The sequence below is a fragment of the Schistocerca americana genome, chromosome 5 (genome assembly GCF_021461395.2).
Source record: "Schistocerca americana isolate TAMUIC-IGC-003095 chromosome 5, iqSchAmer2.1, whole genome shotgun sequence".
Lineage (NCBI taxonomy): Eukaryota > Metazoa > Arthropoda > Insecta > Orthoptera > Acrididae > Schistocerca > Schistocerca americana.
Window position 1 is genome coordinate 558,718,883 of NC_060123.1, and position 22,901 is coordinate 558,741,783.

The 22,901-nt window shown below is 43.9% G+C and overlaps 1 protein-coding gene across 1 annotated transcript in view; it reads right to left on the reverse strand.

Moving 5' to 3' along the window:
• Positions 1–5,716, reverse strand: part of LOC124615862 (protein unzipped) — a 108,295-nt gene extending 102,579 nt beyond the window's left edge. Inside the window, exon 1 of the mRNA XM_047144020.1 lies at positions 5,599–5,716. Coding sequence (XP_046999976.1) covers positions 5,599–5,612 — 14 coding nt within the window. The 5' untranslated portion in view covers positions 5,613–5,716. The remainder of the gene's footprint in view (positions 1–5,598) is intronic.
• Between the last annotated feature and the right edge of the window lie 17,185 nt (positions 5,717–22,901).

Sequence of the window (22,901 nt, forward strand, 5' to 3'; positions counted from 1 at the left end):
GTGTGAAGGTGCAGGCCGGTGAATGGCATTGGTGAAGTGCTTTTTAATGAGCGTAAAATGGACCAATTTCAGTTCCACAGAATAATGAGCATCAATAGAAATATTTCAAAGCAATGTGAAGTATAGCGGTGGACATGTAATGGTGTGAGGGTGCAGGTGGGGGAATGGAATTGGTGAAGTGCTTTTTAATGAGCGTAAAATGGACCAAATTCAGTTCCTCAGAATACTGAGGGAGAATTTGCAAAAGAACGTCGAAAACACGGTGATTGAGGAACATGTTAAGTTTTATCAAGCTCACGAGCCGAAACGTACGGACTGTACGTGAGGGTGTGATTATTGCTTAACTGTTGGAAGGTACTTCATCTGCCTCCTCAATCACCAGACTTGAATGTGATTGAGTATCATTGGGGCAAACTTGATGACGAAATAAGGAAAACACGAATCACATCTGGAGAACAGCTGGAAAACAGATTGGAGGAAGAGTGGCAGAAAATATCTCCCGAGTAACCCGGAAATCAGTGGAGAGCATTCCAAGTCGTGTCAGAGAACCAATTAAGATGAAAGTAATGCCTATCAGATAACTGAACTTTTGGACGATAAGTAGAAAGAAAGATGTCCGAATGATTCTGAGCAATTTTGGTTGTGTTTGTTAGTTATTATGTTTGTGTTTGCAGTGTTCTTTACAAGTTTGATGGACATTTAGTCTTCACGTTCCTTACAGGAATTTCTGTTTAGTTTATACCAGTGTTTTATTATTACAGAAATCACTAATAAGAAGGGAAATATAATACATCATGTCTGTCCGAATAATTATGTGAGTCACTGTACCAACAAAAAATCCGTCACGCTTCGTAAGTCTACAGGTGAAACGTTCAGAAAGACTGACATCCTATACGTAGGTGGAAACGACTGAAACGAACATTCCCGTCATTTACTCTCTGTCATAGTCGCCACAGTTTCAGCGCTAACTGAAACATTGATAATGTGGAGTGCACACTTCGATTTTATACTGCGTGAATTAGGACGTTTGTCAGAGTTGTGAGAGTTTGTAACTGTTGTAGTTTCTAAATTAACTCTTAAGACCCATACTGACCTGAAATTTTCGGACGAGTACTTTTGAAATGCTATCAGGGCCGGTTTAAGGCCGAAGCGACGCAAGACGCTGAGGAGACGCCAGTGGCGCCACAGCTGCAGGGTTTCTGTACAGGATGGATCAGAGTCAGTAGCGCCCGCTAGGGGGGCCGAGCCGAGAGAGGCCGTCACGGGCGTCCCAGTGCAAGAATTGTGTACAGTGCGTATCAGAATTAGTAGCAAAAAAACTGACTCGGGTGGAGTTGTACGAACGAAAAGGGGGCATCAAATGGTAAGTCACTTTATGGAAAATGTTCTCGATCCAGTCCTGAATGCTATGTGCTCTACAGCAATTGGTTGTGCTAAAGCGATGTACTAAGTACAACTGTAAACAAATTATTATAGGAGGGGAGGGAGGAGGAGACAGTAACAAAGTGTGACTCTCACCCCAAAAATCGAACCCTGGAGCCGCGCCTGTACCACACAGTAGTGTATAATTGTAATCTCAATGAAATTTATCCAACTTGAGCACGCGATATATTTCGAAAAATACTTTTTTATTCAAAACTGTCCTGGTCGCAGTGGGTGGACTCATAACAGTTTTTCTGGTTTCGACTCTCTGTGAGTCGTCGTCATCAGAAACAGCACATTGTAACAAAGGTACCACGTCGACCAGTGAAATAGCGCTCATCTTGGTCACTTTACATTATGTCTAGTTAAGGGACTAACATAGGCGCTATGTGATTGTGTTATTTTTGTAACAACATGCTCGGTCTGATGAAGAATCATAAGAGTCGAAACCGTTGAACTGTTGTCAGTCCATCAAAAGCGACCAAAATATTTGCAAATTAAAAAAGGAACTGCAGTCAGCCGTATTATGATTAAAACACGTAACTCAGTTTTATCCATTGCCGACATTATTTGCCACTGTAACAGTTACATAAATGATATACGCCGACAGCGTCTGCATATATACTCAGGCATCCACTTCTCAGTGCATGACGGAGCGTAATTCGTTGCAATAATAGCGACTTCCCATTGTATTCCATTGACGTATTGAACAACGGAAGAACTGTCGTCTCAGTGTCTATGCTTGTGCCCTAATCTCACTGATTCTCGTATTCCATACGCGAGATAAACTACGGTGGCAGCTTAATGGACACTCTTCTTCGAATGCACGTTCTTTAATTTTACTCAGTAGCGCTTCGCTAGAAGTAAGCCGATTTTCATTTAAGTTCTCCAATAATCTCTGTTGGACTTTCGTATGGACTTTGCCGCCCTGTTATTCTAGCAGTGCGTCTCTGAATTCGAAGTCTGTTGTCATGTATACTGAATAAGAGTTCCAAACACTACCGTAATTACTCCCATTAGCCTTGTGTTCCGTTTCCTTTACACTTCTCCAGTGTCCTTCCAACAAACTCAAGCTTGCACTTTCTTTCCCTTCCAGTGAATTCGCTACTTGCTGCTGCCATTTAAACTATGTGACAGACTTGAAAAGTTCACCACTAATCTTTTAATGGAACACAATTGGTAATTTTTTGACACGAGCATTATGTTGCATCCACACTAATTTCAAGAAAGCTGTCAGTCATTACAGCAAGAGGGAAACTATGCCCAAGACCTTCTGCATTTCCTTTCGATCGTTCAACGACCATACTTTCCTGCTGACAACAGCGTCGTCAGAGACCAACCTGATATTGCTGCTGACAACACACAGCAAAAAGTAGGCCGAAGAGCGGCCGATTTGTTGTGTGTTGGAACTTCCCACATGCAGTTCACCTATCTATATAGGCATAAGCAGAACAGTTAGTGAACTAGCGGTATCAGTCAGTCTGTATCGGCTTTTGGATTAACTTTAGCCCTATGATGACAAAAGTAGCAAATATCTAATTTTTTATATCAAGGAGGTACATCAAATCACGTGTTTCATTTACCTCACGCAGCTCAATTCAGACACAAACTCGGAGACCTTATGAAAGATGGGGACCTTAATTACTGGGGGGAGCGGCTGGTATATGGAACAGTTCAAACACCTTTCATATCTGCGTCTTTACACTTTCCGTCACTACTGGGTGTGTGTCTGGATGTAACGCCAAGTGGCTGGCAGAGTAAATCGGTTCACAGATGCGTGGAAAGCAACGCCATGGTGCCTGCAATAGGACCACGCCTAATAAGGCACTTTCGTATTAGACGACCTTTTTACACTATCGTAAACGATCAGTCCACAGCAAGGTCAGCAAAACGAAACACTTGCTCTGGACGGCAATCGAGCACAAAGGTTTTTGTGCTTGCTCACTTGGAGAAATTATCAGAGAATAAACTTGATTTCAATCAAGACCGTTTCTCATCATTGCTGATACCATACCGTGACGACTGTAGCACTTTATTCGGCGGCGAAATTTCAAGGCAGCCGCCTTTCTCGTAGCCACACTTTGATAACTGCTGAATGTACATTAGAGCATGTCTGCCGTTAGCACTTTTTCCCTTTATTAATCTCAGTTTAAATCGCATCAGCAGATTGCAGCCGATACATCGTCGAGTAGTAGCGTGTGGTGTTGACAGGCATTGTTGCTGCGTCAGAGATGATATCGGACTCAAAGGTCTATGTTTTATGTCAGAACGTTTTGGCGTGGCGTCTTTAGCGGCTCCAGCTGCGCTTGCAGTAAGTTTCTTTTCGGCCTGCGTCACAAACGTCTGTCTCAGAGGAGAAACGCATACCAGATTTCAGACTCATTGCAGTGCAAGCTGTTTGAGGTAGATGTCACCTGCAGCCGAAACTACCACGGGGTGGTTTAAAACTACCGTAGTCATTCGGGAACGTACAGTACTGCAGCTGACGAAATTATAAGCGTCGAAGACTTCCATCTCCACGTATTTCCAGAGGAGAAAAATAAATTTAAAAAAAGTGTGAGTGAAGAATAAACGTTTACACCCCGCCCACCACCATGCTAGGTAAAACCAGTAACATAATTAACAGTAAACACGACGCGGAGCCTCTTTGAAGACCAGTTGTTGTATTTTCCGATACCGGTTGCGTTTTTAATAGTCCACATGCAAGGGAATAATATAAGAATCAATGTTATAAGATTGTTAACTTCCTCAGCTCTGGAATCAACGAGGTACTCTGACAGAATTGTTATTACTCGAAGAATCGAAGCCAGATTCATATATCGGTGTTTTATGTGAAAAATGTCATACTGCAACGTGGTTCGGATCCCACTTTAAACTATAGATGACCCTATAACTGGTTAGATCACTCCAATGGGAAGCAATATTACCTCCAAAAGTACTGTAGCTTTCAGACTTTGCACTGAGACCACCTGTACGTTATTTAAATGCTAGAATTTATAGCGGTAGGCGGAAAATTGACTTCAGATTACGCGAGCAGCATTGTGGCTGTAGGGGTGTGCTCCGCTTAAATATGTTAAGTTGAAGATACTTACACTGCTCGCTGAACGTCCGAGGGCGCGGTTACAACTTCGCAGCATTGACAGTGTAAACTGCGAAAGCCGTCAGCACGGTATTATTTATAGACATTCTTTGTAACTTTTAGCCCAAGACATTTTCATGCCCTATCCCGGTATAGTGCCTACGTAGTGTATAAATGTTTTGGCCTGCAACATTCATCTCTCACGAATTCTGAAGAGATGTCGCTTACCATTCAACGAGCGATGTGATAAAAGAGTATACGCGCGAGAGCTGAGACACGTTTCAGCTGATCTACTGAAGCGTGGTACATTATTTAACATCTTCTGTTCGTAGTACTTTATTTACTTTATGACGAATGTAATAGTTTTAAAACGTCCTCACCTTGCGTCTCCGTTGTAAGGCGCCAGTGCAGAGGGTGCTTCTGCCTCCCCAAAAAGTGTGCGGGCTTTTTCAGTTTTATGTTACAAATGAAACCAAACTCATTTCTGCTAATTAAATGCTTTTATATCAAAAACTGTATAGGGAGCGGTACAAACAGCAGTTCTTTCTGTGAGAAAACAGTTATTTTTTTGACGAGTTGTTATAAACCTCACGTGCCGGTAGGGCGACAAGCTAACCTGTTTAAAATTTCCGTTACGGCGTCAGGTACGCATAGATAACGAGGCGTCCCTGTCTGCCAGTGCGCGGGCGACCGGCGTCGAAACCTGCAATTTCATCTACTGTGCGTTCTCCGTAACGCCAAACCAGAGTGTCTCTTCGCGGACTGGCTTACTAGAAGTAGTGACAATAACGAAGATTTTTCGGCACCACTTGCTATTCATATAAAATCTGTTCGTCAACGTTTTATGAAGGTGTAGTTCGAAATCTATTTGTGTCTGAACAACAAGTATACTCTTTGCTCAATCTTGTCGAAAAGGATGGCAAGTGTCGAATTTCCTCATCAGTAAAGAGGATAAAAATCTTTGCGCCGATCAATTAGTGCGGTGTCTACCTGGAATAACTGAAATCTCGAAATACATTTGGTCCGCACCAGAGGTACGTCTGTACGGAAAAGTCGGAGAGAGCGGCACGGCCATCGCCGGCGTACCGGCGACTTACCTTGCTATACCCATTGCTAGCGTAATCACAAAGCGCACTCCGTTTGACACTTCACTCCTACACAGAATGTACACTTGCTCGCTCTCCGCCCTCGACTGCTTTCTGCTGCGTCGAGCTTCCAACTGGAGAACCGGCCTCGGGCCGCGGGCCGCGGAGGACCCGCTCCGGCGCGGGACCGCCGCCGCAGCCCATTGGTCAACGGCTCCGCCAATGGCAGCCGCGCCCTAGGTGACGTCACCTGGCCGGCTTGGCACCGCGTCAACGTTCGAATTCTGCATCGGCGAGAGGTCGTTTTGTTTGCAATGTTTGTTTAGCTACAGGCAGAAGGCCCCGTTCTCTTTATTAGTGTCAGTCAGTGTATCTTTCAGCCGATGCTCCTACTGTTAGGTACACCTATATCTTTTTTATGATGTTATTTATTTATTTACGAGGACTCGGTAGAGCGTGCGAGCCAAAGCAACTTGCTCATGGGACGAGTCACCACACAGTTTACAGAACGCTGGTTAGAAAATTTGTGAACGAAAGAAACTAAAGAATTAATAAAACGCGAAAAAATCATGAGTGGGCAAACTAACGAATAACACAGACAGAAGTTCTCAACTACTGCGAAGATAACCTCTACAGAAGAGTCATCAACAGATGTACGAGTAATTTCAGGTGTGCCTCACGGATGTTTACTCGGGCCCTTGCTGTCTGTTCTACACTATTTGATCAAAAGTATCCGGACACCCCCAAAAACATACGTTTTTAGTATTAGGTGCATTGTGCTGCAACCTACTGCCAGGTACTCCAAAGCAGTGACGTCAGTAGTCATCGTGAGAGAGCTGAATCGGGCGCTCTGCAGAACTCACGTACTTCGAACGTGGTCAGGTGATTTGTTTTCACTTGTCTCATAATGTCTGTACACGAGTTTCCACACTCCTAAATAACCCTGGGTCCACTGTTTCTGATGTGATAGTGAAGTGGAAATGTGAAGGGACACATACAGCACAAAAGTGTACAGGCCGACCTCGTCTGTTGACTGAAAGAGACCGCAGACAATTGAAGAAGATCGTAATGTTTAATAGGCAAACATCTATCCAGACCGCCACACACAATTACAAACTGCATCAGGATCCACTGCAAGTACTATGACAGTTAGGCGGGAGGTGAGAAAACTTGGATTTCACGGTCGAGCGGCTGCTCATAAGCCACATATCACGCCGGTTAATGGCAAACGACGCCTCACTTTGTGTAAAGAGCGTATACACTGGACGATTGAACAGCGGAAAAAAACATTGTGTGGAGTGACGAATCACGGTACACAATGTGGCGATCCGATGGCAGGGTTTCGGTAAGGCGAATGCACGGTGAACGTCATCTGTCAGCGTGTGTAGTGCCAACAGTAAAATTCGGAGGCAGTGGTTTTATGGTGTGGTCGTGTTTTTCATGGAGGGGGCTTGCACCCCTTGTTGTTTTGCGTGGCACTATCGCAGCGTAGACCTACACTGGTGTTTTAAGAACCTTCTTGCTTCCTACTGTTGAACAACAATTTGGGGATGGCGATTGCATCTTTCAACACTATCGAGCAACTGTTAATAATGCACGGCCTGTGACGGTTACACGACAATAACACCCCAGTGATGGACTGACCTGCGCAGAGTCCTGACCTGAATCCTATAGAACACCTTTGGGATGTTTTGGAACGCCAGCTTCGTGCCAGGTCTCGCCGACCGACATCGATACCTCTCCACAGTGCAGCACTCCGTGAAGAATGGGCTACCACTTCCCAAGAAACCTTCCAGCACCTGATTGAACGTACGCCTTCGAGAGTGGAAGCTGTCCTCAAGGCTAAAGGTGGGGCAACACCATATTGAATTCCAGCATTACCGACGGAGGGGGCCACAAACTTCTAAGTCATTTTCAGCTAGGTGTCCGCATACTTTTGATAACATAGTGTATATTAATTACCTTGCAGACAATATTAATAACGAACTCAGACTGTTTACAGATGTTGCAGTTATATATAATGACGTACTGTCAGAAACAAGTTGTACAAATATTTAGTCAGATCGTGATAGGATTTCCGAGTGGTGCAGAGATTGGCAACTTGCTTTAAATGTTGAGAAATGTAAAATTATGCACTTCACAAAACGATAAAATCGTAGTATCCCAATGATTATACTACCAATGAGTCACAGTTAGAATTGGTCAACCCATGCATATATCTGAGTGTAACGATATGAAATGCGACGATCACATAGAGTCGTAAATTATGCAGGTGGCAAACTGCGGTTCATTGGTAGAGTACTAGGGAAATGCAATCAGTCTACAAAGAAGATTGTGTACGAAACATCGTGTGACCCATCGTAAAGTATTATTGAAGTGTATTGGACCCGTAGCCAATTTGAGTAAGAGGGTATGATGAACTTACATAAGAAAGAACAGCACGAATGGTCACAGGTTTGTTTAAACCTTGAGAGAGCGTCACGAAGCTGCTGGAAGAACTGAAATGAGAGACACTTGAAGATAAACGCAAACTATTCCTGGAAAATCTACTTTTAAAATTTTGACATCGTGTTTTAAATGGCGAATCTAGGAATATACTACAAACCGCTACTATCACTCCAATAGGGATCGAAAAACAAGATTCGACTAATTACAGCGCGTTGAGTCAGTTGTAATGATTTTTCCCGCGTTCCATACGCGAATAGGATGGGAAGGAGCTGTAATAACTGGTACTGTGGGAAGTACCTTCTGCTTTGCTATTCATAGTGGTTCATAGAGTATAGATGTACATGTATTGGATAGGAGAGTGCCACAAAGAAACCTCTGAACTTAAATTCGAAGGGTCCTGATCTATGACTCAATTATTTTCACTTTTGATAGAACCCTATTTACTATTAAAACTGCCGAATACGGCACACTTTTCAGTACTTGCCTAAGGAATTTTCATCCAAGTGCAATTGGTTTTACCGCCTCTTGTTCACTGAATGGATGTTACAGTTTCTTCACATTGAGTCAATATTGTCAACAGCATATCCCATAATGCTATATATGAACAGGGTTGGCAGAGATAAAGTTTCGAGACACTTGAACAGTGGTCTACACGAAGTTCACGAGCTGACACCGCATATCTGCTAGCAAAGCTTTTCTGTGCAAAAAAAAAAAAAAATTCTTGGCGAGCCCACAAAGTTGGCCCAGAATATGGTACCATAGGAAATAATAGAGTGAAAATAAGCGACGTAAACAAGTCTTCGCATTTCAGTGTTAGAGATACTGAAGATTATTCTCATAGAGAAAATAGCAGCATTTAATTTCCTGCAAAATCTGTCCTCAGTCCCAGTAATTTAAAGTGATCGGCTTCACTGACTGTTCGACCACCTGGAAGTAATAATATTTCGCTTTTACAAAAGCTTAGTGTCAGGATCTGCGTCGTGCATTGTTCTCTCTCCCTCTCCCTCTCCCCCCCCCCCCTCCCCCCTCGCCCCCTCGCTCCCTCCCTCCCTCCCCTCTTCCCTCCCTCCCTCCATCCCTCTCTCTCTCTCTCTCTCTCTCTCTCTCTCTCTCTCTCTCTCTCTCTGTCTATCTTGGGTCAACTGCTAAGAAAGGTTTTTGAACCGCCATTCATGTTTAGTCGCAGATGATTGGTATGTATGATTCACACAAATTTTTGTTTTACGTTTATGGTATTTGGAACTTCACGAAAGTTGTAGTAAGAAGACTAATTTGGACAGCTTGAAAATAAACTGAATTCGAAGTGTACACCCTAATAACAAAACATTTCCAATAAATGAAATCCAGTGCAAAACGTTCTGTGGAGTTTGCTACAGGATATCTGCAGTTAAATACAACTGAGTAACTTTATCTTGTTTCTCAAAATTACGTTAGCTAGTTCAATAACACCTTCTAAAAAGGTAAGCTACGAGGCCTTCCTGCCTAATATCATGTAGGGCTCCCGCAAGCACGAAAAAGTGCTGCAACACGATGTGGTATGGACTCGACTAATGTCTGAAATAGTGCTGGAGGGAACTGACACGATGAATCCTTCAGAGCTGTCCACAAATCCGTAAAAGTACGAGGGGATGGAGATCTCTTCTGAACAGCACGTTGCAAGGCATCACATATGTGCTCAGTAATGTTCATGTCTGGGGAGTGTGGTGGCCAGCGAAAGTGTTTAAACTCAAGAGAGTGTTCCTGGAGCCACTCTGACGTGTGGGGTGTCACATTGTCCTGCTGGCATTGCCCAAATCCGTCGGAATGCACAATGTACATGAATGGATGTAGGTTATTAGACAGGAAGCTTACGTAGGTGTCACCTGTCAGAGTCGTATCTAGACGTATTCAGGGATCCCATATCCAATTGCACACGCCCCACACCATTACCGATCCTCTACGAGCTTGAACAGTCCCCTCCTGATATGCATGGTCCATGGATAGAGGAGGTTGTCACCATACCCTTACACGTCCATGCGCGCGATACAATTTGAATCGAGACTCGTCCGACCAGGCAGCATGTTTTCAGTCATCAACAGTCCAGTTTCGGTGTTGAGGCCCAGGCGAGGCGTAAAGCTTTGTGTCGTTCAGTCATCAAGGGTACACGAGTGGGCCTTTGGTTCCGAAAGCCCATATCGATGATGTTTCGTGGAATAGCTCGCACGCTGACACTTGTTCATGGCCACGTACCGAAATCTGCAGCAGTTTGCGAAATGGTTGCACTTATGTCACGTTGAACGATTCTCTTCAGTCGTCGTTGGTCACGTTCTTGCAGGATATTTTTCCGGTCGCAGAGATGTTGGAGATTTGACGTTTTATCATATTCCTTATAATCACGATCCACTCGTGAATTGGTCGTACGGGAAAATCCCTACTTCATCGCTACCTCAGGGATGCTGTGTCCCATCGTTCGTGCGTCGACTATAACACCACATTCAAACTCACTAAAATCGTGATAACGTGCCATTGTAGCAGCAGTAACCGATGTAACAACTGTGCCAGACACTTTTCGTCTTATATAGGCGATGCCGCCCGCCGCGCCGTATTCTTTCTGTTTCCACATCTCTGTATTTGAATACGCATGCCTATACCAGTGTTCTCCGCGCTTCAGTGTACATATGGCGTATTAAAGAGTCGCGGCTCTTTTTAGCCAATACGAGGCAAGCTGGTAATGGGGCCGAGGGATTTAGCAGTTGAGAACAATTGGGAGCGCTTTACCAGTTCCGACATTTATCTGACAACCTAGGAAAACCGCTCTTAAAGGTTAGCTGGAACCCGAGGATTCGAAGTATTTTAAATATTTCTGGGACATTGTTCTCCATTGTTCCGGATAAAAATTGTTTATATGTTTAGGGTATGTGTGTGCGTGTCGCTGTAGATGTGATGATGATATATCTTCGTCTACTATTGTTATCAAATAAAAGACCCACGCAATCACAACTGTGAGAACTGCTGTTATATTAAAATTGAGTAGTGAAAGAATATTTTTCTGAGTTCAAAACTGTCTTGGACCATTATGACAACTCGGTTCTGCATTTCAATTTGTTTGTTTGCTTTTGATATACTGTGGTTGTATTAGTTTTGTTTAAACGACGACAAGATCAACGACGTTACCTTCTAGGGTAAACGCCTTCGTCGCTGTACTGCTATCTGCATATAATGATCTCTAATTGTCGATATGCTGTCAAACAGTGTTATTCGGCTTCTTTAATTCGAATAGCCGATAAATGTCAGTTGTTATTCCAAGTTATCTGCATTACTCCAACTTCCCCGAACAATTTTGCTGAACTGAAAAATACTCTAACAGAATCATAGTTCGGAGTACGAATGGGAATTTTTCTGTACAAAGTAAAAAGACAGACGCATTGACTTTGCTGGTACGCGCACAGACACTGAAATTTTATAAACTGTGTCTGAGAATTTATGTCACAAAAGACACCTAAGTTATGAAATCACGCCCTCATAATAGCTTTACAACAGTTGGTGCTCCTATCGCTTCAACCAAAGCAATTATTTTCATTCGATGCACAACATTTGAATTTTTTTAACTCATCACAGATTTTTTACTACAAGGTCACATGGTTTCAAACTCCTCTAAAAAGCATAAGACGTCAATCGCGCTGCTGAATTCTTTCCAACACATGTCTCCCAGTGTCTTATTGTCTCTCAGAATGTTAGCTGTCTCTGTCTCGTTTACGGATTAATCTCGGATATTACATATAACGAATTAATCTCCTTGGGCGTGACTGATTAACATCTTTATACAGCATGCAAACTTATAAGTATAACCAAGATAAATATTAATAAAATGAGAAATCATATGGATTCCGTTAAAGCTTCACAACACGTATCTAATTCAGAGACAGCCCTTACGAAAGTGCAGTAGAGGTGCTCCAGGAGCTTAAATGGGAACCTTTTTTTTTTTTTTTTTTTAAAGCGACGTAATCCTGGCGGAACCCAGCTGGGTAAACAAGTGTTCGAGACAGACAGTGCGAGCATTTATTTCCATTGTATGCCGTCCATCCAAAAAATTTCGAGAGTTATTTTATTGCTAGGGACATCACCACAGTTAACTGCAGTGGCAGCTAGAACTAACAACTGTAAACGACAGATATGCATTAGACAAGTGAGTTATGAGCAGGGAGCTCTAAGTAGTGATGAACTTGCAGCTGTAGTGTGCCTCTGGCGTGGTGCGACAAATTGCGATGGAGTAATATGTGTATATCAAGTGTTCAAGACATTTTGCAGGATGTTTTGAGGAAGAGAAAAGTGTGTGCAAATTTCGCCCCCCACACCTTATCTCTCGAGCACAAACAAAGCGTGGACACCTGCCGCGACCTGATCGAAATGGCAAAAGCGAACCGTTCTTTTCTGGGAAAAAATTATCGTAGGTGGCGATTCTTGGGTTATCAATATGAACCTAACACAGAACAACACAGTGCAGAAATTCACATGAAGGGTCACCAACATAATCTATATTCAAGCCAGTATGACTCGCAGGTAACAGTATCCCAAAGAAGACTAGTCTGACAGTTTCAGATGGTTGTGTAATTGGGGGAGACTATGTAGAAAACCTGAAGCATTAAAACGACCATCTGGACGTGTCTCTATTTTTTATTAATTCAGTCTCGAAAGCTTTTGTTCTGACTGGATGTTTCCCGCGTAGGGCCACGAGAATAAGATGGAGATTAGGGCACTTACGGAGGGATTATTACGTCACTCAAAACGGTTATGGAACAGGACGTATAATCTGTAGAATTTATGCGCTGTGCCTCCTGCCGTGCGCTGTATAGTGGTTTTCGGAGTATGTACGTCGGCATAGATGTATAAGTGGATACAAACATGAAGGCCATCTGCACTCCCAACGCTTGCTGGCGGTGCACTGTTCTATATCTCCTAGTTTGGACTTTTTCGGGATGTTCTCTTTGATTACTGAATCTATTACAATTTTGTTTGTGTGTGTGTGTGTGTGTGTGTGTGTGTGTGTGTGTGTGTGTGCGTGTTTCTTGAGAAAACACGTCAGTGAGCAGAGCTAAGCACATCTTCGTAATCTGTATGTGTCTCAGATACCGTAGCAACAAAGTTACAATGTCATACGTATTGACTGCGGAGACACTGCTTGGGAAAACGTAACCTTTATTGGGAAAACGCAACATGTTGCGTATACGTAGACAGGAAGACCCATTATTGTATTGTTATGCAGTTGCAGAACAATCATTGGATGCACTTATGTAGTGTGTGCGTGCGGAACGAATTGAAGAGAAGCGACCAGATAAAATTAATCTCACGTAAGGCAGATGTCAGACTGAGATTTATTGGAAGAATCTGTTGTGGGTTGGCAAGAGAGCCAACACCGTTACTAGAGGAAGCCGAAAGGCACCCGTTTTAGCTCACGCAGGCTGGCGTGAGGTCTGGAACAGGACTAGGAAATTAGAATTTAGAAAAAACGGACGTAGCTGGTGGAATACTTAACTTTAATCCATTAATGATGAGCGTCGCTCTTGACTGTATATTATTCGTAATATCAATAGTAACTGGTAATGGCGCCTTGCTAGGTCGTAGCAAATGACGTAGCTGAAGGCTATGCTAACTATCGTCTCGGCAAATGAGAGCGTATTTTGTCAGTGGAACCATCGCTAGCAAAGTCGGTTGTCCAACTGGGGCGAGTGCTAGGAAGTCTCTCTAGACCTGCCGTGTGGCAGCGCTCGGTCTGCAATCTCTGATAGTGGCGACACGCGGGTCCGACGTACACTAACGGACCGCGGCCGATTTAAAGGCTACCACCTAACAAGTGTGGTGTCTGGCGGTGACACCACAGAATCCGTGGAAAATGTAATTTGTCATCAAAGGAAGCATCTTACGAAATACTCGTTCGACCAATACCTGAATATTGCTCGTCAGTATGGAATCCGTACCAGACAGGATTGATAGGGCAATAGAGAAGATCCAAAGAAGAACAGCACGTTTCGTTACAGCTTCGTTTAGTAAACACGAAAGCGTCACCAAGATGATCAGCCAACTCCAGCGGCAGACACTACAAGAGAGGCTTTTTGCATCACGGTGTGGTTTTTAGCTCAAGTTCCGAGAGCGTACGTTCCTAGAAGAGTCAAACACTGTATTACTTCCTCCTACGCATATCTTCCGAAAAGACAATGAATGTAAATCTGCGGAGATAGGAGCCCACACAGGCTTGCCGGCAATCCTCCTTTCCGAGAACCATTCGCGACTGGAAAGGGAAAGTGGGGAACTGACTGCGGTACACGAAATTCCCTCCGCCACACATCATAAGGTGATTGGTGGAGTAAAAGTGCAGATACAAATGTTTGATAACAAGTCTAGTTTCCGCTCACGGTGTTAACTGGCATCCTGGTCGTGACACCCATTCAACCACTCCCTCCCCCCCCCCCCCCCACATCCCCCCATCCCTACGAAAAAAAGAAACTTTTACTTACATTTGTAGTATTTTATTCTTTTCCATTCAACTTTCGGAGTCTCGAAAATAGTAAGGACTCTAAAATATTACGTGCTATATATATCGCAGAATACATTGCAGATGATTGCGTGAGGGCCACCTCACCTGGGGGAGTGTGCAGATGACCGCCTACACGTAACACCCCAGAGGTCAGTTATAGGCGAATACCCACAGCCTTCACCTTACCTGCTACCAGTAACAAACCCAACACGTTGCTTGGGTCCACAGGTGGAACCTGTAAGCCACAGTAAGCTGTGAACGACAGGACGGAAGGGGAAAGACCCTAACCTAACAAAAAATAGCAGTAAGATTTTTAATGCAACTATTTTCAGTTGTTGATCGTCTGTTGACGTTACTCTGACCATCGGTTTCGGCTTTAGTCAAATTCAGATCCGTTATGGCACTATATAATTAACAACTGCAGTACAACAAACATAAAAGACAACTCACATTTGTATAGCCTCCATGTGTAATGCAAGTACGATGTGCAAATATACGAGTTCGATACTAAATGTATCCTATCGTCAAGGTTCACTGTACGGCATGTACACGTCACAGTTTAGAAGTGGAAATGGATGGCATTGCCTTCACTGTACACTGAAGAGCCAAAGAAACTGGTACACCTGCCTAATATCATATAGGGGCCCCGCGAGCGCACAGAAGTGCTGCAGCACGGCAAGGCATGGACTCGACTAATGTCTGAAGTAGTGCTGGAGGCAACTGACACCATTTATCCTGCAGGGCTGCCCATAAATAAGTTAGAGTACGAGCGGGTGGAGATCTCTTCTGAACAGCACGTTACAAGGCATCCCAGATGTGCTCAATAATGTTCATGTCTGGGTAGTTTGGTGGCCAGCGGAAGTGTTTAAATTCAGAAGAGAGTTCATGAAGCCACTCTGTAACAATTCTGAACGTCTGGGGTATCACATTGTCCTGCTGGAATTGTCCAAGTCCGTCGGAATGCGTAATGGGCATGATTGGACGTAGGTGATACGACAGGATCTGTCAGAGTCATATTTAGACGTATCAGGAGTCCCATATCATTCCGGCTGCACACATCCCACTGCATTTCAGAGCCTTCATCAGCTTGAACAACCCCCTGCTGACATGGAGGGTCCATGGATTCATGAGGTTGTCTCCATGCCCGTACACGTCCATCCGCTCGATACAATTTGAGACGAGACTCGTTCGACCAGGCAACATGTTTCCAGTCATCAACGTTCCAGTGTCGGTGCTGACGGGCCCAGCCGACGCCTAAAGCTTTATGTCGTGAGGTCATCAACGGTACGCGAGTGAGCCTTCGGCTCGGAAAGCCCATATCGCTGATGTTTCTTTCAATGGTTCGCACACTGACACTTGTAGATAGCTCAACACTGAAATCTGCAGCAATTTGCGGAAGAGTTGCACTTCACGTTGAACGATTCTCTTCAGTCGTCATTGGTACCGTTGTTGCAGGATCTTTTTCCGGCCACAGCGATGTCGGAGATATGATGTTTACCGGATTCGTGATATTCACGGTACACTCGTGAAATGGTCTTAGAGGAAAATCCCTACTTCATCGCTACCTCAGGGATGCTGAGTCCCATCGCTCGTGCGTTGACTATAACACCATGTTCAAACTTATTAAATCTTGATAACCTGCCAACACTTGTAACCGGTAGAACAATTGCGCCAGACACTTGTTGTCTTACACAAGCTTGCCGACCGCAGCGCCGTATTCTGCCTGTTTACATATCTCTATCTGAATACGCATGCCTATACCAGTTTCTTTCGTGCTTCAGTGTATATTCATAAATATGCAAATAGCTGGCATGTTTTATAAGATCTAGTATACTGAGTAATGAATTTTTCTTAGAATAAGCATTTATCTAAAAAACACATGAATTTACATAAAAATTTTAACTGAATATTCGTTTAGGTTTTACAAGTACGTATAAACATTACAAAAATGGAAGTGTAAAAATACTAGCTAATCGAAGCTTTATGGCCTAAAAATTAATTTAAGCATTTACAATTACAATAAATTTCTGTTTTTTTACATTTTTTAGCTATTTAGTTTTGTTCTCTTCGTTTATGCTGTAAGGCAAGAGCCGTCTTGCTTGGGCAGCTTGATTCCTTCAGACGTCGATCATTGTAGTTTTCTATACTCTTTGTACAGCGTGTTGTAGCTGGGATTCACAGTCATAAAATTTTTTTTGAAGGACATCATCTTCACGCCAGTGTCTGTTATAAGTTTTTATTACACTATTGCAATCTCGGCTTTAGGCCACTATCAGGTGCTGATATTATGACTTTAAGCCATGTCAACGTAATGTATGTGTGACTAGTGATGAGTTAACGAACATGTGAACTTACAGATTATGTTGTTTTACGATGTTTGAATTTGTGTGCTCGCTCTGTCTAAGAACGTCACGAATGTATTTAACAGTTCTGACAACGACATACAAATGTGTCAGCTTACATTACGTTGACATGGCTTAAAGCCATAATATCAGCACTTGATAACTGCCTAAGGCCGAAATTGCAACAGTGTAATAAAATACCTATAACGATCACTGGGGTGAAGATGATATCCTTCAAAAAATCTTTGTAAAACATTTGTTAATTGCAAATATTGACTGAAACAGACCCGAAGACAGGTAATGTCGAAACCGGGAATTTGCAGTGATGGCTGTATACTTCAATTTTATATTCGTTTTTCTTAAATTACGATGTCAAAATTGTAAAACTTTGTCGCTTCCTTAGTTCTTGAATCAGCTGCATAACACATACAAATTTCAGTTTTTGGAATAAATTATTTTCCAATTATGTATTTCTCTGTACTGCAGTTTCTTGGAAATTATGTTAAACCAGTGTATTAAGCAATACAATAAACAAATTATTATTATTATATTAAAACGTTTAGATATTTTATTATTATTAAAATCATAGTCGCTAGGACGGATCGTGCATCCGCTCATATGCTATCCGTCTATATATCCGTCCGCAGCATTATATCGCTTGTAGCTACTGGTAATGACGAGTTTGGGGCCGGCAGCGGTTACAGTACTAATAAATGCTTCTCATCTAGATGGTTCCTCCCGATAGACAAATTTACTGTCGAACAGTTTTAAGTTTTTCAGTGTTTATTCTGGCAAAGACACGAGTTATATCAGTCTAAACTGGAGAGCAAATACCGTCTGAAACTGTTTCGGAGCTTCCTCGTGATTTGCTCGGAATGCTTTATTGTATTTACTTCGACAACGGGTACAGTAGTCCAAATTTGTTGACGAACTAATGAGTAATAACACCGAAATGTCCACCGAATGTAGTAAAACAGAAAGGAGTTCCTTGACTTAATGAAAAACTGAAAAATGGCAAATATGTAAAGGCGTACGGAAACAAAATGCTGATAAAATGGAAGGAAAACGAGAGACCTTGTGACAGTCTGCACTTCGAATCACGACACTTTGCAAGAAGTAAATTAAAATAGTAGCATCACGCAGTAGTCAAGCGTTGCCGTGGATTACCCCAAGAATATGGGAAGCATAGATACGAGCGATTCCTTGTTGCGAAGCCACTAAATGGACAGGAGCAGACAGCAAAAGTATCGTCATGCCTCAATGTATGTGTTCTGTACAATACACGCGTCGGCGAGAAAAGCAAGTTGGAATTTACGAGTAGTCTTGGGGAACAGTTGATCGTTTACTCTCCACAACCTCGATCACTAATTGGATGACCACCTTAAACAATTGGAGTGAGTCGTTATATACCTAGACGTTTTCCAGAATTTTTGTGAAGCACAACAAAGAAAAGAGCAACAAAGATGTGATCAGTATGCACGAGAACAGGCGTTCGCAAAGAGGCACATTAATGGTGTGCAGAATGTGAAGTTACTCTCTGTGCAAAACCATATTTTAAAATAAACACATAAAAAAAGTATTGCATCACCCCGGTTCCCAGAACTCCTGAAGATAGACATTGACTGTGGATATTGTCTCACAGACGCAGCCCCTTTGACTGTTCAGAGATGTCACTAAAGTAGCCCAAAGATGTAAACAACCATGCATGAGCAGCGCCTGTTAGACGGAGGGCGTCACACAGCCAATCAGTCCCAGTCTTTCCACCAGAAAGGAGGTAGATGGCTGGTGTTGTCTGTAGTTCAACCATGCCTAGACGGTCAATACCGCGGATCCATCGCGTCCTCATTGTTACTTTGCGCCAGGAAGGGCTCTGAACAAGGGAAGTGTCCAGGCGTCTCAGAGTGAACAAAAGCGATTTTTGTAGGACTTGGAGGAGATACAGAGAGAGACAGGAACTGTCGATGACATGCCTCGCTCAGGCCGACAAACGGCTACTATTGCAGTGGATGACCACTACCTACGGATTATGGCTCGGAGGAAACCTGACAGCAACGCCACCATGTTCAATAATGCTTTTCGTGCAGCCTCGGGGCCGCGCAGGATTAGCCGAGCGGTCTAGGGCGCTGCAGTCATGGACTGTGCGGCTGGTCCCGGCAGAGGTTCGAGTCCTCCCTCGGGCATAGGTGTGCGTGTTTGTCCTTAGGATAATTTAGGTTAAGTAGTGTGTAAGCTTAGGGACTGATGGCCTTAGCAGTTAAGTCCCATAAGATTTCACACACATTTGAACATTTTTTTGCAACCTCAGGACGTCGTGTTACGACTCAGACTGTGCGCGATAGGCTGCATGATGCGCAAGTTCGCTCCCGACGTCCATGGCGATGTCCATCTTTGCAACCACGACACCATGCAGCGCGGTACAGATGGGTCCAACAACATACCGAATGGACCGCCCAGGATGGACATCACGTTCTCTTCACCTACGAATGTCGCATATGCCTTCAACCAGACAATCGTCGGAGACGTGTTTGGAGGCAACTCGGTCAGGCTGAACGCCTTAGACACATTGTCCAGCAAGTGCAGCAAGGTGGAAGTTCCCTGCTGTTTTGGGGTGGCATTGTGTGGGCCCGACGTACGCCGCTGGTGGTCATGGAAGGCGTCGTAACGGCTGTACGATACGTGGATGCCATCCACCGACCAATAGTGCAACCATATCGGCCGCACATTGGCGAGGAATTTGTCTTCATGGGCGACAATTCGCGCCCCCATCGTGCACTTCTTGTTAATGACTTCCTCCAGGATAACGACATTGCTCGACTACAGTGGTCAGTATGTTCTCCAGACATGAACCCTATCGAATATGCGTGCGATAGATTGAAAAGGGCTATTTATGGACGACGTGACCTACCAACCACTCTGTCGCTGTCGAGGAGTTGGACAATCAGGACCAACAGTGCCTTGATGAACTTGTGGATGGTATGCCACAACGAATACAGGCATGCGTCAATGCAAGAGGACGTGGCACTGGGTATTAGAGATACTGGTGACTACAGCAATCTGAACCACCACCTCTGAAGGTCTCGCTGTGTGGTGGTACAACATGCAGTGTGTGGTTTTCATGAGCAATAAAAAGAGCGGAAATGATTTTTATGTTGATCTCTAGTCCAATTTTCTGTACAGGTTCCGGAACTCTCGGAACCGAGGTGATGCATACATTTTTTGATGTGTGTATTTCACACAGAAAATGACGTATAATTATTTGAAAATAGAATTTAATTCTCTTTTTTAACACGTTCAATTCGATCCTAATCCAGTCTAGTTTTGTCCTTGATGTCAAATCTAAAAAGAACTGCTTTAATGAGTGAGCAATGCACGTGAGGCGACTGCACTAGCCAGCGCCAGGGGGAATTACCAGCTGCGGCAGAGGAGCGCGCACGAAAAATACCCCTCTAAGGAGTACGCTTGTTTTAATGTCTGAGGGGCTAGCTTAAGGGTGGCGAACGTCACAACGCCGAACAGGCAGTATCCCATTAATTCTGAATAGGAATTAGAAATCGCACGAACCAGTACTTACAAGAAAGTAAAACTGGAGGTAGGAGGATGGTGATAAAAGACACTGCCCTCTTTTGAAGCAAAAACTAATCGTTCTGCACCGCAGCGCTGATTGGCTGCAAAGTCTCAATGCTTAAACACTTTCAGCAGTGGATAGAAGCTCGTGGAATCTGGGAATAGGTCGGCGAATCGAGGACCCTCGGGGATGGAGTTGGTGTTCAACAGTCTTAACTGTTTCTAAAGTTGGAATTTGGTCACCTGTAGTGATTGGCGATGTTATTACTTAACGAAATATATGTTACAAGAATTGGCAAGTCTATTCTCGTGCGCAGACGTGGAGTTCTGATGCTTCTTTTCTTGTGTGTGTGTGTGTGTGTGTGTGTGTGTGTGTGTGTGTGTGGACGAATTTTACGGCGCTGGTGCTAGTGCACGTAATCGGTGATCAGAGATCTTGAGATCACAGAGTTATTAGCTAGCCGGGGTCCATCGTTCTCGTGATGTCAGTTGAGGAACTGCTTGACCAAATAATAGCGGCGCCATATCATGAAAATTTGACAACGACCGGGAGGCCGGTGTGTCAGCTTCCACCCCCCCCCCCCCCCCCCATTCGCCGTAACCATGCCGGCACGGTATCTCAGCGTATTCGGCCAGAGATGTGGATGGCCTCTGTAATAAAAAAAACTGGGTGGAAGAATCAACAAAACGAACTTGAACGGATGTCATGTGACGTCCGCAACGAAGAAACACAACGATCAACAACGAACAAAATGCAAAAAAAAACATATCCGCATCCGATTACGCCAGTTGGTTGGGGATGACATGGCGCTCGGTTGCTGCCGTATTGCCTTTCGAGTCATGTTCGGACGGAGAGGAGAAGGTGCTGCCGGAAGAAATGAACTTGGCGATGATAAATGAAACACAATTAACTACATTTGTTCTGTTACCCACGTAACCTTGAGCTGTTACACGCTTTTTTCCGCTTGTGGACTCTTCTGGGAAATTGCGGGGAACGTAGTCGGACGTCGGAATCTTTCTGAGCGCAGTGTGGTTGTCATATCTTACATCGTAGGTGGATTGCTGAAAACTATTTGAAAGAAGTTATACTGATCTGCCAATAAACGTTCCATTGATTAATCAGTGCTGTAATGCGTCGCATCATTTGCCTTGTGCTGATCACACCGCCAGGAAAGCGTGGAATGAAGCTGCGACATCGCTAATGACGACGCAACATTTCAAATAGACTGTATGAAATAAAAGTAGCGAGAGGTTTACAGGCACAACATAATTTTAGTCATGTGTTGATGTTTTCACGAATAATCGCATCTGACATTAACAAAATCACGGGAAAAGATGTCCCCATCAGGAGACAACACGCTAATAGTGTGCAACACCACTATTATTAAGACTGAGAATGGTCCCAGTTGGGCGAGGAAGATCGTCCACAAGTTACTTCAGGTAAGCCATATCTGGCTGAAAACACTTATCGGTGATTAAATGCCGTAGAACTATCATATTTCGGGGATGATGGTTGCTAAGTTTCACCCGCTGTTTCGGATAGTAAGACATTTTCTATGGGGTAAAGATAGGGTGATTTAGAGGGCCAGTCGAGATGGGAAAGGGTGCCTGATCAGGGACATTGTTGACATCGTGGAGTACCTATCACGAAGGTTTGCAACAAAGGGTAGCACTTGGTCGCTGAGGATGTTATAACCATCCTGGTCCATGTTCACGGTGCGTCCAAGTCATCACATAGGCACCTCCTGCCTGAAGCACGCTGTGGGCTGAACGCCCAATTGGGACGTCTGCGCAGTCGGCCTTTTGTTATTCGAAAAGAGCCAGACTCGCGAGTCACGCTATTGTCCTGCTTGTGTTGCTTGGTCCACTGAACACGTGCAGCTTTACGTGACGCCGTGAGCAATGAGCTTTGCTAGGTGCCCGACTCCGAATGATCAGTGCATGCAGTTCCTTTCGCAACATTCGCTCGGAAACTGCGTTCAGCGGCAATAGCAATAACTGTCGCGTTTGAAAACGATTGTTATTGACAAGGCGTGACATTCGTCTCTGGTCCCTGTCGGCTAATGTCATTTTACAGCCTCCGTTCGTCCGCGGTGATTCCTGGCTACGAATGGCGCACCGTCCTTGTACACACACGTTGGACAGGTCGCGTTGATGCACCAACAAATCAGGTAATTTCACTCGTTGTATGGTCACGGTAAAGTCCCGTCTGCCAATATACTACACTACTGGTCATTAAAATTGCTACACCAAGAAGAAATGCAGATGAAAACGGGTATTCATTGGACAAATATATTATACTAGAACTGACATGTGATTACATTTTCATGCAATTTGGGTGCATAGATCTTGAGAAATCAATACCCAGAACATCACCTCTGGCCGTAATAACGGCCTTGATACGCCTGGGCATTGAGTCAAACAGAGCTTGTATGGAGCGTACAGGTAAA